Genomic DNA, 18,755 nt, shown 5'->3' on the forward strand with positions numbered 1-18,755 from the left:
TAGGGTAAAGCCCGGTGGTTGGTTGGCGAGCGGTGCAACCGGAGGCCATATGTTTAATTGTATAATGCGGTTGTAAATCTGCAAAGTAGCCGACTAAAGTCAGACGACGCGAGAAAACACAACTGGAGAATTGTCATGCCGTGTGTTCTTTTCACGCGAGGTGAGTTGTATTCAACTTGAATCTGAGCGCTTCGATGTATGCGTGTTGTGATCCTACGGAGTGGTAAGAAGCCAGTACGACAGGAAGAAGCAGGGACGAGATGGAGCCGGGGTTTGGTCTTCCAGGTTTTGCCGAAGATGTAGTTCGTCTGTTATTGGGCGGTTGTTATCTGCTTCGAGCTCCGTGTGGCCGAAGAGTGTCGTAAGGCGTTGGGAATTGGTGCTTTGATCGTCTTGGTTTTCCCAGGAGAGAGACTTGCATCGATGCCCGGGATGGAGAGGTCGGAGTAAAGATGGACCACAGTCCAAGTCAGATGTGATTTTTTCCAATCCTTCTTCAGCACTCTCCTGCGACTCACCTCCTTCTTCAGCACAGTCCTGCGACTCACCTCATGCTGGCGCACTGACATCGACTCTGGAGCTCTCGTTAGCATCCACCAGTCGGAGAGAGCAGATAAAAACCCCAACACCCACGTGAAATGCGTCTTCATAAATCACATACCCAAACACCTCTCTCATAATCTTACAACCTCCCATACCCACTCCCATTCCACTTCCCCTCCATCAACACCCTCTGACTCTCCACCCCCTCCCCACCACTCATCATCCTCCGATACTCCAAATTCTCCTCTTCCTGCTTCTCCCACTGCATCTCATGCATCGCCCTCTCCGCCCGTCCCGCCTTCCGTTCCCTCACACAATACGCCGCAAACGCCACCGCCGCCACCGCCACGGCGCCCAATATCCCCGCCGCGACGCCGATTTTCGCTCCGGGGGACATGCCCGCCCAGGTGGAGGAGAGTTTGGCGCGGGTGGATTCGTGGTGGATGGCTTTGTAGGCTTCGGATTTTCCGGCCGTGACGGCGATGGATTGGTAGGAGCCCGTGCGGTCGGACCAGGTGTAGGTGGAGGCGTTGGTGTGGGCGTCGGTGACGCGGAGGGAGGCGATGGAGGCTGTGAAGGGGCTGTGGAATAAGAGTGTAAGTCTCTTGTCTAATGAGGTGAAGGGAGGATTCCAATGCTCACCCTTTGCTGAAGTCTGGCGCTCCACCTGCCCACTCGACTGTTCCTGGTTGGTTGGAACATCCACCACACCAGACGCCGAATTGTACGCGCGAAGGAGTTTGCGGGTAGAGACCTGGTTCGTCGTAGTGTACTGTCCGCACGACGTTGCTGTCAATCAGGTACTCGATGCGTTCCTGCGTCCAGTCGATCGTGTAGTTGTGGTAGTCATTTTGCGGACCGTCGAGAGCGGGATCTTCAGCGAATCGTTGGTCTTGATTGCCCCATCCTGCAAAAGAATGTTAGTCCTGAATTCCAACGTACCACTTCCCCCATCCTCAGCTCACTCACCATAGTAATTATTCGACACAGCCGTCGTATTCCCACCCTTGATCTCCCAATCAATCTCATCCAGATCATCACTCAACAGAATGACCGTACTGATAATCCCATTCCCGGGAGCGGCTTTCATGATAAACTCCAGTGTCCCGAAGAAGATGTAAAAGTTCGACTTGATGGTAACGGTATCGCCTTTCTCCTTGAGCGATAGGTGGACGCCATCTTTGCCGAACGAAACGAGCTCTTGACCGCCGTCAAAGTGCCAGTATTTGGAGTTTAGTTCGGTGGAGGAGGAGTTGAAGACTTCGAGGAGTTCGGTTCCCAGGGCGGGGTTTGGAGGACAGGTGGAGTTGAGGGGGCTGCATTCGGTGTGGGTTTGGGCGAAGGTGGTGGTGGTGGCGAGGAGGAGGGCGGAGAGGAGGGTTCGTGCGAGAGACATCGTTCGTGGCGTTGACGGGGATTCTGTGGAGGATCGTGTTTCAAGGCAGTTTGGAGTTTCGTGGTAAGGGACCTGCCCAGAGGAGGGTCGTATAGGCGTATAGTCTTGAAACGAGAGTGTTTTGCGATTTCGTTAACGAGTGACTGGAAACGACGACAACAACGACAGCGAGGGGAGGAGAGAGAAAGCAATACAAGGAAGATGCCGTGCGGTCGAAGAAGAAGATCACAGATGGTGTTCTCGATCACTGGACGCGCTTGCAGGAATGCCGATCCAGGGGTACAGAAGCCGACCAACGCGCATGATTGGCCGCTTCGACGCAGGTACCGCCAAAGTCTAAAGTATTTCTCCAGCGATCACCCCTGCATGAAATGGTGAAACGAGGGCGAACCGTTCTTTGCGGAGATGAAACAAGAGGACTGAAGTGACAGCTTGAAGTATTTCTCCGTGGTCCGACATTGCATCGATTGCTCGCAGTGGGGAGACCCAAGTCGAAGAACGAGAGATCTCGCGATCAAGGTCCAGAACACAGATGCGGAGGCCGCCAAATCTTGCTCAAAAGAGGTCAAGCTCTGCTGGTTGTGCATGGATCATTACGAAGGCATGCCTGCTAGTCTGGACTCGTGATGCACTCATACGAGCTCCAAGCGAGGCACGAATAGCGTCATGGAAGGACAGGTCGAATGCGATGGATGCTTCTTCTTCTTCTCGATCGCGACTGAGCTGTGTGATCTCGCAGTAGGACCGTTGGTGGCTGGAGAGGAAGTCCAAATGTGCAGGCAAGATCCCACGAGAGACGTGTGCGACAAAATGTCCGGGACAGGATAGCTGGTCTTTTCTGTGCTCGGCGCTGCCCAACTTCGTCGGCATATGCAAAAGTTCCAAGTCAACCAACATCAGCCGAAGAGATCGTGGAGGTTCCAGCGGCAGATCTGGAGGATAGTCGGCTTGTGCTCTCTTTCTTCCTTGCTCGTTCTTTTGGTACAGAGCGGAACGCACTGGAGCGGTCAATCATGTAGTCTGCAGAGCGGTCCATCGGTAGACTTTCGAAGATTTGATGCGGGTAGGAGTCCTCGCAGCAGCGTCGATAGTGCCTCTTCAGCCACGCCAGCATGTGTCTCGCTTTGACATCGCTCGAGCGAGTATCCTCTCTGCCCGACAAGAACGTGATGTCTGTGTGTACACCCTCCTTCAACCTCCCTCCAATCTCCTCAACGCCTCCACCCCCTCCCTCCTCACCCTCTCCACCCCCCTCGCCTCCCCCAACTTCTCCAACACCCTCTCCACACACCTCCACTCCTCCCTCGCCTCCTCGCCCTTCCCCTCATCCACCAACCCCCTCACCCTCTCCGGTCCACCCAAAACCCACCTCACAACCTCCCTCTGCCTTTCCTTTCCCCTTCCAAAATCACCATCCGCGGCAGACTTCGCAGCACCCTCCCTCAACCCCCTCGCCGTCTCAGCAATATGACCCACCGCCAAACCCAACGTCCTCGTCCCCGGCGTCATGGGATCCATCTTCTCCCTCATACTCCTAATCGTATCCGTCGCCGCGATCAATTTCGAGTAGTTGTCATACACCAGGGCTTTTTTCTCGCCGTCTAAAGATCTTATCTCACTCACTAGTCCCGAGGAGACGCGGAGTACGCCTTCGAGGGAGGTGGTGGAGAGCACATTCGCAACATATGTCTCAGGTACGAAGCCCGGTGCGTCGAGTTCGGAGGGGGAGGAGATGGGAGATGGGGGTGAGGAGTCGGAGGCGAGGTTGGTGGATGAGGTGACGGGAGAGGGCACGCTGAGGTTGTAGTAGTCGCGGAGAGCGGCGCGGTTGCGGCGGAGAGAGGCGCGGTCGAGGGTGGATTTTTGGGTTGGGTCGGTTGTGGTTGTGGTGGAGGTGGTGGAGCGTTGGGAGGAGAAGGAGGGGCGGGGGGAGGCGATTGTGGACATTTTTTTGATTGCAAGAGGGGTGTTATCGTGGCATATTCGTCGGTTGGTTGTGTGTTCTCCGATGTGTTCGTGAGGTGTTCAGTCGGAAGTTCGAAGGGAGACATCGATATCTCCATTCTCCAAGCCTCCGCTGTCAGCAGCCATGCGCCGGAGCTGACTCCGCCCCCGATCTCGACTTCACAGCTCCCCCTCCCCTCCACTTCCCTCTCCAAAACAACAACAACCCCCACCTCATTCACCCAAGAATGCCACCCTCAACAACCGCAGACCTCACCACCGCCCTCCTTACCTACCTAACCTCCAAACACCTCCCCCCGCGCCCCCAATTCCTCACCTCCCTCCTCCCCTCCCTCAACCCCTCCATCCCCCTCGCCGCAACCCAAAAAACCGCCCTCTTCCGCCTCCTCGCAACAGACATCACCTCCACCCTCCAGTCCACCCCGACATCAACTTTCCCACCCAACATCTCCAACCCAGCCGTCAAGGAAGTCACCCTCCCGGGACCCATTACAGTGCAAGTCCTCGACATCGAAGACGTGGGACGCAGCGCGTGGAGTCAGGTTGAGATGATGGAGATGGAAGAACGGGGGGAATTTCGAAAGGGGTCGGAGATTATTCGTGTCACGGAGGAGGAGGAGGAGGAGACGTCTGATCCGGCGGGGAGGCCAGCGGCGTCAGGGCCGCATAAGTTGTTGGTGCAGGATGCGAGGGGAGTGAAGGTTTTTGCGTTTGAGATGGAGAGTGTGGCGGGTGTGGGAATGGGGATGGCGATTGGGAGTAAGATTGTGTTGAAGGGGTGTGTGGTGGCGAGAGGGGTTGTGTTGTTGACGCCGGGGAGTGTGGAGGTGTTGGGTGGGAAGGTGGAGATGTGGGAGAGGAAGTGGAGGGAGGAGAGGAAGGCGAGGTTGAAGGTTAGGGCGGGGGGAGGGGAGGGGGGTGGATGAATGGATGGAGAGGTGATGCGGATGAAAGATTTCTGAGGGTTGAGACGCAGCGCTTCTGAGATGCATTGTCTCCTGCGTCCACCGATGGCGAGCCAATTGGCCAGATATGAGCACGTTTCGAAGACATGCTTGTCAAGGTATGGCGATTCTCTGTGCGAAGTTCTTCCTGCGCTGACGAGTCTCTCCAGAATCCACAGCGCAGACCGAGTGACGCGCACCGCTTCCGGCCTTGCAACGAAAGCTTCCACAACTAAGATACCAGAGCATTTGATACCGATACCACTGGTCCGCTCAAACCCCCAAAAGACATGTCGTACGCACGGTCAGCTCTACCTCGCCACACAAATCGAACGTCAAAGATGCAATGCCCGCTTCGGCGGACACATCTCCCGCCTGCAGCTTCCCGTCCTCCCCGATCAAACGCAGCACACCGCCTCCCTCCCCGCGCTTCCACCCTTCTCTCTCCGATGGGGAAAGCAATGCATATAACTCTCCCAATCCTGGCTGTTTTCCAACGAAAGGGGGATGTGGTCTAATGGTAAGATTCTGTTTCGAGTGTACGGTGCCGATGGCAGAGCTCAACCCACTGCGCGGATTCAGAGACGTCGGTTCGATCCCGGACTTCTCCATGAACTTTCTTTTTGCCTGCCGGCTTTGAGGTATATGCTATCGGCGGTGAACTCATCGGCACCGTTCTGCGGCTGATTCTCTGAAGCAATGCTCCTGGTCCGCTGTCTGGCCTTTTACATGAACATGATCGACCATGCGCTTCGCATTGAGCTCCGGCAGGCAAGCTATAAAATGCTCATGGCATCCAGTCGTTTCATCAAAGGGGATGTGGTCTAATGGTAAGATCCTGCGGAGAAACCGGACGATCGCCGCGCATTGGCTGGCCATTCTTGCCGCCTGACTGCCTGGCCTGTTCCGTTACTACCTCAGGGACGTCGGATCGATCCCGGACTTCTCCATCGATTCTTTTTGTGTATCTGCGCGTTCTTCTTCTTTGTGGATAGCAAGTGGACACCACGTGAATTGAGGGCCCAAGGTCTAGCTTATTTTGTCTTGCGTCTTGAGAGGACTGAGCTGCTAAGAGTTTGGGATGTAACAGACCTGCCTGGAGATTGTGGTTTTGATCGTCTTGCGCTGACGATGATAAAGTCGAGATGTAGATCGCCATCGTAGAGTTTTCATTGTCCTTCAAGATCCTGCCTTGGCTCTAATGTTGAAATGTCCTGGAACAGGAGCTTAGGTCGTAGTTCTTGCTCGGTCTGAGATGATGGTTGAAAGACATCTCAAGATTCGATGATCGACTTGATCGAGGCGCCGCGGGTGGGCACTTTGACTCACTCACCATAGCTGGTTGGAAGCGTCTGCTGCATTGTCAGGTGTTCGCTTGATGAATGCGTTCAAGAAAATTTGGTCAAGGTCGGCTCGGCGTCCGTGGCGTCTCGTCTTCTCGCCGCTGGTGGACCGCTACGCGCATAATAGCGCTTCGACTGAGATTCCTCGCTTGCTCGCCGTAGGCATCCCTGGCGCAGAGGCGGCATACTGCAAAGTCATCGTCCCACTCACAGAGTTGGAAGTCTGACGACGTTCAGTTTGCTGTGCAGCTCTTTTCGTAGCCATATCTTGCAGTCCATCTACTCCGTTCCCTAGCTGTGGTCGCAGATACTCCAGTATGTCCACCACTGCCACTTTCCCGTCTTTCGCCGCAACTCGTTTCCACGGCACAGGCCATGCCTCCGGATGCAAGTCATGACACTCTGCGCCTACACAGTAAGCACACATCGATAGATTTGCTCCCCAGTCCAGAATCAGCGATATCGAAGCGATGCACTCTTCGATGTCACTCACCCCATATCCTACAACCCCTATGTGCGAAAGGAAGTTTGCGAATATGGAATGACCATGCCACTGCGCATTGGGATCCGCGCCGTACTCGAGCAGCTGTCTGACTCGACTAGACACAGGGCTGGAAGAGTCTTTGCGTCGTAATGCGTAGTCCAATGGAGGCCGGCCAGTCTTGTTGTGTACGTGTGCCGCTGTCAGGTTCTGGTCCAGAAATGTGGTGAACTCGGACTGCACCGCGAGTGAAACGAAGTCGGTCCCTTCCGAATGCCACTCTGCCGACGTATAGCCCGCCATGATCCGAGCATTTGGGTCGGGTGCGCTTGTAAGGAAGTCGGCCGCAGTCTCCAGCACCTTGAAGAGACCCACCCACCGGGGATCTTCTGGGCTCAGTAGCGCTCCGTATATAAGGGAGTCTGCTAATTCTGTCTTCCAAGTGTGGCAATTGCGGCTGCTGGCGTGCTGCAACATGAGGACTTGAGCCACTTTTGTACTTGCGAGGAAGAATTCCAAGTCTGAGGTCGCCACGGGAGCCGTGGCAAAGTGTTCATTCGCGAACTGCTGAAATGTTTCCTCGAGCAGGAAATCGTGCAACGTGCGATGCATGAAGTCCACCACGAAGCAGCCCGCCAGCGTGATGTCCTGCGCAACGAATGAGGCCAGTGTAAGGGGAATTTCCAAAATTTCTTCAATTTCATCCTTTTCCGTCGTCGAATCTCCATCGGTCAAATCTCCTTCAGTTGTACTTTTTCTTCTTTGTTTTTCGAAGGAGATCCGAGCTTCTTCCGCTGAAGTTTTCTTTGAAGTTGTCCGAATAATATCGAGGGTCGGGTAGAAAGCCGTCCATGAGGCTGACGCCGGAGGACCTCTTGAGGTAGAAGCAATCAAGCAAACCTTTGCAGCGACTGGATAGGACACGAAGGAGGCCGTTCAGACGATGGACGAGAGCGAGAGGATTTGAGAAGAGTTGCCGATCTGTAAAGGGATGGAGAACAAAATCAGGATTCGAGGAGGCAATGTCGAGGAATAGGAGATCTATCAGCTGTAGCTTGTCGTCGACGTAGTCATCCATCTTCTCCTGTTCGTCAGCCTTCAGTGCGAGTAGGAATATCATACAAGCTTGTTTCCGATGGTGTACTTCAATAGATCCGAGGATCTTCCCAAAATACTTGTCCAGATCCGGAGGCACGGAGTACACGTGTTGTAACAGTGTGCTGTAGGAATCGCCATCTCGAATGCCGCGGACGAGCTCTCTGACAACAAGGTGAGCCCAAAGAAATACACCTTCAGCTCTACTTGTTACCACTGCGATGAGGCTGGCGGCATGAGAATCGTGGTCCAGCATTTGGAGAAATCGAGGCTGGGCGCGCAATTCCTCGCGCACGAAACTGTGGATATCCTCGTAGTTGAGATCCTCCAGGCGGAGTTGAGGGCAGCCCGAGAACGCATCGTAGAAGATTGTCCAGCGACGACTGGAAATGAGCATTTTGATGCCGGGACAGCTGGTGATGTCTTGGACGAATTCGATCAAGGCTTCGCGGGCGTCATCATCTCCGCCGAGCTCATCCAGCCCGTCGACGATGAACACAACTTTGCACGACTGCGTGATTGTGCGCAGAGCATTGGCAAGAAACCCCCTCAGTTCCGAGTCCGACCAGGAGATCATGGGGCCATTGGGACTGAGGGCGCACGCCAACCTCCATATGTGCTCCGGCACGTGGTTGATCATATCATCCGGTAGCTGCCGCAACAGTTCCAGCAGCGCCGTTCTCATCAGTCCTGTCAGCGACTTCTGCAGATCAGACCCAGAGATCCAAAAGTAGTGCGCAATCCGCACAAGCTCTGACCCTTTGACCCAGGGACGCATATGCTCGGTGGTTAGTTGCTCGTTGAGGAACTTCATAAGACTGGATTTCCCTGCACCAGGCTTGGCGCTGATCCAATATATGTTGCTTGGAGGGCGCTCGGCCCCTAGCCACTCAACAATGTTGTCCCACTTGCCCGGCGCTGAGGTGGAGGCCAGGAGGGACCATAGGTATGTGCCGTGATGTGCGCCGGTAATCTGACTTTGGCGAGCGTCGAGCAGGTAAAACCGAAGACTGTCCATCAATGAGTTCACAGCGTCTTTCGTGGTGCGATAATGGGGATCAACTCGTGCCGGCTCGTCAAAATAAGCCTTTCGTTTGAGGCCTCTCGAGCCCGGTGCTTGTGTGTGTGCATCCTCGTCGATCTCAGCGATTGCCCTGAGCAATTTCCGCTTCGCGTTTCCTTCCCCTTCTCCATAATTTGCTCCGGGCGCAACTCCAAAAATGCCGAACAATGAATACCACATGTCCTCTCCTTTAGTCGTCTCGCGGCCTTGCATCCACTGCATTTTCTCCTCGAAGCCCAAATTCTTGCTGCATTGATAATGCCTCAAGACAGCAACTGGGATGCGAGTCACTTGCGCCAGGTCCTCGTCCAGTGAGTTCCCAACATGCCCAAAGTTCCCGGCAACAGTCTCTTCGTCAAATGGACCCTTGTGGCCAATGATGTTCCACTCAAAATTCAAGAATACGACCCATCGTGGCGCCAATAGTTCCTGTAAGGTCCAGCCTCGCCGAAACCATTCGCTGTGTCTCCAATTCTCCTTCAAGACTTGCTGTTTCGTTGAAACACTGCCGTGCTCCGGCAGAGCAGGGCCTGCGACATCCCATAGCCAGACCAAGCATATCTCCGCAGCTGCGTACCACTGAAACATGCAATTCACACCCTCGGACACCTCCAAGCTGCTGTCCTGTTTGAGACATACCGTGTCGATCCACAGCCATTCGATGCGAGGGATGTTGTCTTTGATGTGCTGACAAGAAGCGAGAACTTTGCGGTATCCCGACGAAGTCGTATTGCGGCGTTTGGATATATCCTTGAACGTCGCCTCGTCGGATCGCCAGCGATGAGATGCAACGGCGTAAGGCGGTGTCGCATCATGTGGAGGATTGGGAAATTCCACAAATGTCAAGGAATGGCAGTTGAGGAGTCGCAGCTTGGGTCATGTGTAAGTTACGGTGGCGCGGTTATGTCTTTTGCCCAGACTATTTGCCCGAACGACGCCTGAGAGTCCAGTCCCTTCGAAAGATGAGGCGTGTGTACGAACGGGAGTGTTGACTTCGATTCCGACAGACCAGGGAGATGATGGCCTTGAATGAAGGCATAGCGAGAAGACAGGCCCTCGGCCTGGTTTCTGCCGGATACTTCATCCAGCTGAGAAGTGGCGCGAGAGCGCCTCGTCACGCTTTGCCGCTCGGTTGGAACATGCATGCATGCAGGAGGCCTCTTAAGGTACCTTCCAGGTTACCTACGTTAGGCAGCGAGCAGATGACTAAGCAAACTGGAATGCCTTAGGCATGAACATCCAGGAGACGGGAAACTTCACACCCTGTATCCAACCAAGATCGTTCAACCATTCGAGCAAGCGATAAGAGACCATATCTTACCTTCCCGTCCCTATGACATGGTTTCACGTTTACCGCCGATTCCCCATGAAGATTCCTTAAGCATTACAAAGAGGCTGCGCTCATGGCTAAAAGGTCATGCGCTTGTCGTCTTTGTTTCCCGAGGAAATACTCTCGCTGGCTGTTTGGCGGCTTCGCTTTCCATCTCTCGATTCATCGCCGGGGGCAAGCCAAGGATCTTAAGGCCAACAAGCTAAAAAACGACGATGCGAAGGAGATATCTGAGGGCTGGACGATCGGGTTACTGAGCAAGGATCCTTCCGCTCTCTCGATTAATCGTCGCGAGCAAGCCAAGGATCTCGAGGCCAACGAGCTTGAAAAGGTCGAAGCGGTGGAGACGTCTTCTTCTCTGGATCGACCGCTGCGAACAAGCCAATGATCTCGAGGGCAACGAGTTTGAAAAGGTCGAAGCGGTGGAGACGTCTTTGGGCTGGACAACCGGCTCGATTAAACACTCCTGCCAATGCGCAGAGCAGGATTTCCTCTGGCTCCACCGAAGAGGCGAGCTAAGCAGCGCCTCGCAGAGGCTGTCCGGAGTAGAGTGGCGACCCGTCTCGCGGTACTCGTACAAAGTTCATCTTTGTCGAAGAGTGATGGAGCTCTCCCTTCAATCTTGCGAAAGAATTCTAGCGAAGGGAGTCGAACCGAACCAGGTCCTGCACGACCCAAAACAAGCTACGACAGTTAGATGTTCGTCAATCGCGTCCTGATTAGTGCAGGCCGAAAGCCCCAGTGATGTTTCGTCAATGACCTCTCACTGCGAACAACCAATCTGTGTCATCCATCCCAGGAACCTGGGATTATTCTTTACTCACGAAAGGGTCGACAGACTCGTCTAGTTGGATCGAGCGACGTCAGGGCCAGGACTTGCCATGAGGCAGGCTGAACATGTTATAGCCTGTATGCGTCCGTGGAACCCTACGCATTGCGCAGGGCATTAGCAAAGGAACTCAATACATGGCATCTCTTGGTGGTCCGTGTACTTCTCCCACTGGTATGTGAACGAGACGAAATTCTTCCCGTCATCCCGGGTGTGGCACGTCCCTTGTTTGACGTGCACACCTCCGTATACACCTTCCGGCGACAGCGCCTCGCCGCAGTCCGGGGATTTGAAACGCATGACTGGCAGTGCGAATGGCCAGTTCGTCATGGGTGCAGCGGCGGTGGGTCCAATGGGGTTGATGGCCGGCAACGTGGCGAGGAGTGCGACGATTCGAGCGGAGCTCATCATTGCGGCGAAGCTGGGTTTGGTACGGCGGAGTACTTGATTCCCTCGGAGAGGCAGTCTGAATTCAGGAGAAGATCTTGGGCGGTGGTTGGGAGACAAGATTTGGAGAAGAGCAAAGGAGATGCCGCCATGTCTTTATTTTTGCGGCGTGCCATTATTTTCGAGCGTGTGGTGGAAATATGGCAGTCGGTTCGCATACGCATCATTTCAGCTGGTCAGGTGTTTAAACGTCGGTAGAGGATGTTGACCATGGAAGTGGTTCATCACCTCAGTGGGTCTGAGTTTGTCCCAAACCAGCGGGCCCACCGAGAGAAAGTGCGCTAAATCTGAAGCCTGGAAGATTATTGATTCGCTGTGGTCCCTGATTGTGACACTCAATTCCGCTGCGCAATTGTACCTTGTTTTCGGTTGCGCTTCGAAAAGCAATCTGTCTTCTGTACCTTTGCCTGGAGATGGAGCCGCCGCATAGTGGTACCCTTGACGCTTCCCGCCTCCAAATTCTTCACCGTCCCGGTCGAGCTTTCCTAGTCTCTTCTCACTCGAGTTCGATGACAGTTTGAAAGTTGACAGCTGGAGACTTGGACATGATCTGTCCATGCATAAGCCCATGCACGTAAGCCGCTCCCACAAGCCGATATCTTGCACTCCCCTCCTGCTTCCGCAAGATCAACGGCACTCTCGAGCCCGGCACGATAAAGACCGAGTCGCCGGGCAGTATTGCCTCAGCACCGCATCCAAGAAGTCCTCCGGCGGTGCGAAAGACTCGGAGACATACTCTCAGTGAGAAAGCGGTATCGAACTCGCGAATGTCGGCTTCCAGTGTACATGAGGCCAGTTTGAGCTGTTCGAATGCTCGCAACGTACCGGCGACAGCGCTACTCCTGTCGAGAGCCCCGAAGATTATGTCACCGCCGGGTTTCAACTGCATCCATGATCGAAAGGCGTTCGACATGGCTGAATTCGCCGGACATGTCTTTCCCCAGCCGGTGTTGAACATGATTGTTCTCCAAAATGCTTCTGTCAGGTCCTGCCGAGAGTCCTCCGTGCCGGACATCTTGTCGGGCCGCGTGGGCTCGTCGAGCGTGGGATACATGTCAGGCATGGGACGCAAAAGCTCGGCGGTGGCATCCAGGTTGCTGCATTCGCGGAGCTGCTGTTTGGTGTTGCCAATCGCAGCAACAGTGCCGACTTGAGTGACACGAAGCCGCAGAACAAGCTGTTCGCGGTCAGCGAACTCGATTCGTTGCAAGAGGTTGTCGCCGGCCCAGTAGCGCCTGTATCCTGTTATACCAAGGCCGACCTTGTCCTTCACGGACCAGTCGGGCACCCACGACGGAACAGCCTTTCCCTCTGCTTGCAATGCCGCGCTCCTCAAACTTTCGGAGTATGCCAGAATATGTAGATTGTTCGACATCTCAAGTACAGCCCGTGCAGTCTGCGTGTAGGCCTGTCCCAGGCTCTTGCTGTAGTCCGGCTCGGGAAAATGAAAGTCTTTAGGCCAGCAGCGGAGACCAATGCCGTAGCAGCAGTAGACCTTGTCTCGCGCTTCCTGGCAATCGAACTCTCTCGCTCTGATGAGCGTGTCCAGGAACAAGTCATGTTGTTCGTGCTCGCCTTTGCTCTTCTCTGTCATCGCCTTGATATCATCCTCTGTTCCGCCGATCTTCGCAGCGGCACCAAGCCGAGGATCAGGTCCGAGGTCCCTTAGAAATTTTGAGTCAACAAAGCGATCCTTCCACTCGGATTGTGCTAGCCAGCCGGACACCTCACGAAGGGCTTTCCACTTGATCTCCAGGTCACCGCACCAAACGATCTTGTTCTTTGCTAGAATCACCTCCTGTATAACCCACGCTCGTGTGAACCAAGTGCGCCGAAAGAACTTTGCTAGGGCTATCCAGCAATCTCGATAATCAAGGTCTGCAGCGTAAATTGCGGCAACCTTTGATGCGACCTTTGCGTCGCTGATGCCATCGGGACGAACCGTCTTCCGCTGTTCAGGTTTCAAGTCTCCTAGCACACGAAGGAGATCTACAGCAACGGTGCTGTTGTTGCGGAGGTCTTCTTTGCCCAGCCAAATGAGTACTTCGAGGGCAGTAGCATAGATACTGCCCATGAGCTGAATTTGCTGCGTCTTCTCAGTCTGATCATCGGGGTCCTGGTTGATACACAAAGCGTCGATCCATATGAGCCTGCGAAATCTCTTCCGCCGAACTTGGTCGAGAGCTTGAAACAGATTGTGACTGACCCAGCATGTCTCGCCATTGCAGTAGATTTTCATCAGAGGGTCATCTCTCACGGGAGATCCTGACGACCAATCATGGTATTCCAGGGCGTTGTGCCAGGTGTATGAAAGTGCTGAGAATCCTAGGCCGGAGGAGAGATCTTCGATGGTCATTGCACAAACCACCTTTCCATCTTGCAGCTCGGACTGGACTCTGATCATCCGGACTTGATTCGGCCCTAAGCGATCGATGTATAAGCTGGGAGGGACCTCCATTTCGAACGTGACAAACTGCCAGATCGTTGGACAGCGAACACGAGCACAGCTTCTGTGACGCATCGTGCCTTTAGGCAGATCCGTGTCGATTTGACAGATTCCTCCTTAATTGTGCTGCACTTTGTTTGTCGAGAGGGCAATCATGTCAGTCAGCCCTGCACCGCACCGCAGGCGAGCTCTGTTCATGCAGTGTGATGTCGCCATGCATGGGCCGACTCCGCTCCATTAGATGTCCATCGACTCGCAAAGCCTCGTCGTTACTCTGCTGCATCTCCCAATCGCTCTTCGATCGTGTTCATGCCTCAATACATGTTCCATGGACGAAGAAGCCAAGTGAAAGCTCCAGAAGTGGGAAGTTTGTGGTGCAAAGAAAGCAACCTAACAGAAGGACGGCCATCATCAAGGCGTTTCTGCCTCAGGCATCCTAGCATCACGGTGAACCTGTTTTGTTTGCTACACACTGCATGCGCCTCCTCCTCGTCTACGATGAACTGCATCAAGCCTTCATCGAACTCGCCAAAGCATGACAGCTGGCGAAGAGATACTCTCGCGCAATGTACTGCCGTCGGTCAACGTACATTTGAGCCATCAACAACGGCAAGCAAGAACCACAAAACTTGACAGGCTACAGGCGCAGCGAGGCGGCCCATATGTGTTCGTTGTCGCGAATCGCCATATGCTCGATCATAGGCGCTGCTCTTCTTGCATGGACTATCTGGATGCCGGCTCCATCGAGCATGTCTCCTCTAACAGACTTCTCTTACGTACCAGACATCTTTACACACGACACGCTTGCAACGGGACCGAATACGCCTCGCGCTGTAGGCAATATCGGTCATCCGCAGCAGAGTACTCCTTGACGCTGACGATTGATAGGAAACTCTTCCCAGATTCGGCATTCTGGAGCGCCAATATGAAACAGATACGCCTGAAGATGCTTTCAAATCACAATGGCAGCGCCTTGCCAAGTACCTCCAGCATTTGAATGCGAAAGCTCCATACGAAGAGCAATACAAGGTTCTGTTTGTAGCGCGACATGGAGAAGGCGTTCACAACGTCAAGGAGCGGGAGGTCGGCAGAGAGCAGTGGAACGAGTATTGGTCTAGACTGGAAGGCGACGGCAACCTGACTTGGGTTGATCCTCGCCTCACCAACAAAGGCCTCGAACAAGCGAAAGCAGCGGGCAAATTCTGGATCAACGCCCACGACGTGGACATGGTTCCGCTGCCTCAGAAGTTCTTCACCAGCCCGCTCACTCGATGCCTGCAAACAGTCGAAGCGACCTGGGCAGACGTACCAATGCCGGAGTCTCAGCCATTTCAACCAGTCGTGGTCGAAGCGATCCGCGAACTGTTCGGAGTACACACCTGCGACAGGCGAAGCGCGCGTTCCGCTATCGAATTTGCATTTCCAACCTTCAAGATTGAGCCGAGCATGACTGAGGAGGATGAGTTATGGAGTGCTTACTTCCGCGAGACAGCAGAAGATCACGGGAAGCTCTGGCGGGACTTCCTGAGTCAGCTATTCGAGGACAGCGACAGCACGTATGTGTCCATTACGACTCACTCAGGCGCCACGCGGGCACTTTACATGGTTCTAGGCCATCCAGATGTATGGACCGCGGCGGGATCTGTGGTGCCCATTGTAGTGTGCGCAAGGGGAAGAAGCGCGATGCGGTCAGAGTCTTTGACAGAGCTATAGCAGGACAAATGCTGATATCTTGCTGGTCGCACGAGCTTCGCCTGGTTCCAATTGGAGCCTGCCATCCAGACTGCTCCAATTCTCTTTGCATCTTGATCAGGATGGCGGAATTCGAACCTCTTCCTCACGGCCTTGACGGTACATGTAAGAAGTCAACCGACCATGGAAAGTAGAATGTCGTGTATCGTTGCTACTCGTGGTCAGAAGTTATGGTTCTAGCATGTGACAGAGTCCACCCCTGCTTCAAAGGATTCGGAACATGTCACGAGGAAAGAGCTAGTGATGGATCAGATGACCCGAGAAGGTAAAAGGAAGTCTCTTCTCGCTTGCCTCGAATGAGAGAGCGATCTTGGATGGGCAGGAGATGGAAAAGATGAACCAAAACTTAACTCCGTGATTCCGCTCAAACGGCACTGCATGTGTCTGACTTTGCGGGCTTGGACTGAGCAATCTGCGCCAGGGAACGGTAATATAATTCGAGGAAGATGTGTGTCTTCGGGTGGAATGAAAGCAATGACAAAACGTTCGTGCTTCGAGCTCACACGATACCGACCGAGCCACTGGAGCCCGATTTGAGTGATGCGGTTTGAGCGGAGCCATGGAGGTACTGTACCGGCATGGGCAACACTGGTCCTACTTCGAGCTCCAGATCTTGTGCAATGCTCCAAAGGTCCTGCAGAACCCGAACCTTGAAGGGAGACAGTGCACTGCATCCCACGTAAGCCACCGAAGACCCAACGGATCTTCAACGAATATGGCCCACGGCCCTCGAGACCATATGGCACGCATGCACGCAACACGTTGCCCATATTACTCACTCCACAAACAACCACGTACCATCCAGGATCCGATCTGCAGACCATACCGCAAACAACCTCTCCTGCAGCAGGGCCATGCCGTCACCAACCCGACATCCCCGACCTGCACGATAGCAATCGTAGAAATCCTTCGCTGGTCTGTCGGTATATGTCGGCAACCTTGCCTTGCTTGCATCATGCACCCGTGTCGAGGACGCCGATCGTGAGGCTATGCTGGGAGTCGACCACAAGTAGGAGTAAGTGGATCCGGAAGGTATGCACCGCGGCGGTTGTGGGGACCTTATCTGCGTAGGATGGCGATCATACAGAAGTTTGATGTGTACCGTGGTGGCACAACTGGAGCAGAATGGATGCCAAGGTCTGAGGCTCCACTGCGCCCAGGAGGTGAAACGCGGGAGAAGGAAGGCTGGGGAATGGAGAGGTGGAGCGTGGGGGTGGGAGGGAGTTTGTCGGGTATGCTGTGCTACATCGGATCCTTTATCAGATGCAGGAGTGTAGAGTCCATAGATCGAAGGACATGCAGTCGTCGTAGAAAGAACCTAGCCGCTGCCGACAAATGTGCCTGAATACACCCATGTCAATTCCCAACTCAAGCACCGCGCGAAACGCCCACTCCATGTCCATTTCCATTGCTTGGTGTATCTCAAGTCATATGACGAAGCTCCTGTACCCTGTGCGTCCAAGGCCGCCTCATCATGCCTTATCTCTCCTTGGTCTCATCATCGCCGCGCGCCAAGCCAGAGGGTTCTGGGCGCTGCTAGCCATCGACGTGTTAAGTCGGGAGAGGCTAGCACGGGGGAATATAGGGTACGACGGGCCCGTCGATCTTCCGTATGCAGGAGAAGGTTTGCTTGCTTGGGAGGCGGAGCTGTGCGAACGATCCAATGGTGGTTGAGGTGGAATGTGCTTTGGTTCGGACGTCCTCCTCCTCCTGCAGGACCAGATCTCTGAGAGGCATGGCAGGACTCTAGCTGTCGTACAAACGTCCACACCATGCGCATGCGCAATCAATGTCACGTTCTCGATGTCGGTGTCGACGTCCACTCACGGGATGGCAAGAATGGGTGCTTCTGGCCGGAGTGCAGTACGATGCTGGCGGAATGATCGACCGCCAAGTGTCCTTGGCAGTCGGGATCATCGTGCATCCGGGATCATCGCGCAACTACCGCAGCCTCTTACTCGGTCGTGCAGAACTTCTTTGTTCAAATAGAACGACTCGTTCATGATACGCCCGACGATCTTTCCGCCATAGTCTTGGGTCGCATCGGTGTGATGTCGAATCCAGGTCGGACTTGAACGGTTTCAACTGATTCTCTTGGCGTGCCATCTATCGTTCCGCTCCTGTCTTCTGTCATTCCGCCGGCCGCGGAGTGGACTATAGACGCGGACATACTATGGGAAGAGCGGAGGCACACCGATACCCCATGTTCGACACGATCTAGGCGAAACAGTTGGGCATATCTTGTCGGACCTGGTAAAGTCCAGACCCCTGTTGGTGAAATATACCGCTCCTGGGTGGAAGGAGCAACAAGACTGCCGCAGCCGAAACGCCTCTCCCGCCGACCTTATCTGCTCATCCCTGGGTGTATGCATCATACTTTCTCACAATCTGCCTCCCAAGCACTTGGCAGGTGGTATATCGGGTCACATCCAGTCAAAATTTCACACCGCACCTGCACCACCGGCCTTGGACTTGGCAATCTGCTTTCCACTCCGCCCCCTGCGCCGATCCTCACCTCGCGGACATTATTCGTCGTCGCTATCGAGCACGTTGATGGCACGATGGCAGGCTCGGGGACACACTCGTTACACACTCTGCTTCCAACTGCATCGTTCAATGACGACGTGCATCACTCCAATCCCCTTGGCGGATATCCACTACGCGCGTACGGCAGTGGCAGGCAGCTCTTGCCAATTGCACATTCTGCAAGCAGCCTCGACGCCTTTGATGGCATTTGGCTTTACCGTGGCTGCGTTCCCCCAGCGCAAGGGTGCCTTTGCCATTCAACCCGGCCAAGAACAGACGGTCTGGAAGGTTTACGGCTAATCTGTCGTAGCTTCGTCCTTTATCTCTTGAATCTTTGACTACTGACCACATCCGTACTCCGGCCGCACCTTCTCCAGGTCGGAGGTGGGTCACTCTCCCGTCCAAGGCTTGTGCTTGGGCGCCGTGGAGGAGGGGCCAGGAACTCCACCTTCCACTCACTACTGCCTCGTCCTCCACTCATCGGCAGGTAAGGAAGGAAGCACCACTACCCGACGGCGTGCACTTGGACCGTTGCTTGGCATCGATGTGTTTCATCGATATATATCGGAGGCTCCAATCTTCCATGTCGATCGGT

General features: G+C 54.4%; 7 protein-coding genes across 7 annotated transcripts; 3 read left to right on the forward strand and 4 right to left on the reverse strand.

Annotated features, from left to right (window-relative positions):
• Positions 1–682: 682 nt before the first annotated feature.
• On the reverse strand, positions 683–2,014 carry MYCGRDRAFT_77127 (uncharacterized protein; the record flags this gene model as incomplete). The annotated part of the gene is made up of 3 exons (XM_003848452.1): positions 683–1,124; positions 1,186–1,450; positions 1,513–2,014. 3 exons carry the CDS (start codon positions 1,937–1,939, stop codon positions 683–685), a joined length of 1,134 nt encoding a protein of 377 aa, XP_003848500.1.
• A 1,116-nt stretch (positions 2,015–3,130) lies between these two features.
• On the reverse strand, positions 3,131–3,886 carry MYCGRDRAFT_88148 (uncharacterized protein; the record flags this gene model as incomplete). The annotated part of the gene is made up of 1 exon (XM_003848451.1): positions 3,131–3,886. The coding sequence occupies one exon, from the start codon at positions 3,884–3,886 to the stop codon at positions 3,131–3,133; it is 756 nt and encodes a 251-aa protein (XP_003848499.1).
• Positions 3,887–4,149: 263 nt separating this feature from the next.
• On the forward strand, positions 4,150–4,794 carry MYCGRDRAFT_28152 (uncharacterized protein; the record flags this gene model as incomplete). The annotated part of the gene is made up of 1 exon (XM_003848426.1): positions 4,150–4,794. A coding segment is annotated over one exon (645 nt), but the record flags the coding sequence as incomplete, so codon positions are not given.
• A 4,120-nt stretch (positions 4,795–8,914) lies between these two features.
• Positions 8,915–9,643, reverse strand: MYCGRDRAFT_50032 (uncharacterized protein; the record flags this gene model as incomplete). The annotated part of the gene is made up of 1 exon (XM_003848450.1): positions 8,915–9,643. A coding segment is annotated over one exon (729 nt), but the record flags the coding sequence as incomplete, so codon positions are not given.
• Positions 9,644–11,932: 2,289 nt separating this feature from the next.
• MYCGRDRAFT_96851 (uncharacterized protein) lies at positions 11,933–13,894 on the reverse strand (the record flags this gene model as incomplete). The annotated part of the gene is made up of 1 exon (XM_003848449.1): positions 11,933–13,894. One exon carries the CDS (start codon positions 13,892–13,894, stop codon positions 11,933–11,935), a length of 1,962 nt encoding a protein of 653 aa, XP_003848497.1.
• An 891-nt stretch (positions 13,895–14,785) lies between these two features.
• On the forward strand, positions 14,786–15,595 carry MYCGRDRAFT_50078 (uncharacterized protein; the record flags this gene model as incomplete). Its single annotated transcript, XM_003848427.1, has 1 exon — positions 14,786–15,595. A coding segment is annotated over one exon (810 nt), but the record flags the coding sequence as incomplete, so codon positions are not given.
• A 2,516-nt stretch (positions 15,596–18,111) lies between these two features.
• On the forward strand, positions 18,112–18,726 carry MYCGRDRAFT_106236 (uncharacterized protein; the record flags this gene model as incomplete). Its single annotated transcript, XM_003848428.1, has 1 exon — positions 18,112–18,726. One exon carries the CDS (start codon positions 18,196–18,198, stop codon positions 18,496–18,498), a length of 303 nt encoding a protein of 100 aa, XP_003848476.1.
• Positions 18,727–18,755: the final 29 nt, after the last annotated feature.

The sequence above is a fragment of the Zymoseptoria tritici genome, chromosome 11, assembly GCF_000219625.1.
Source record: "Zymoseptoria tritici IPO323 chromosome 11, whole genome shotgun sequence".
Classification (NCBI taxonomy): Eukaryota; Fungi; Ascomycota; class Dothideomycetes; order Mycosphaerellales; family Mycosphaerellaceae; genus Zymoseptoria; species Zymoseptoria tritici.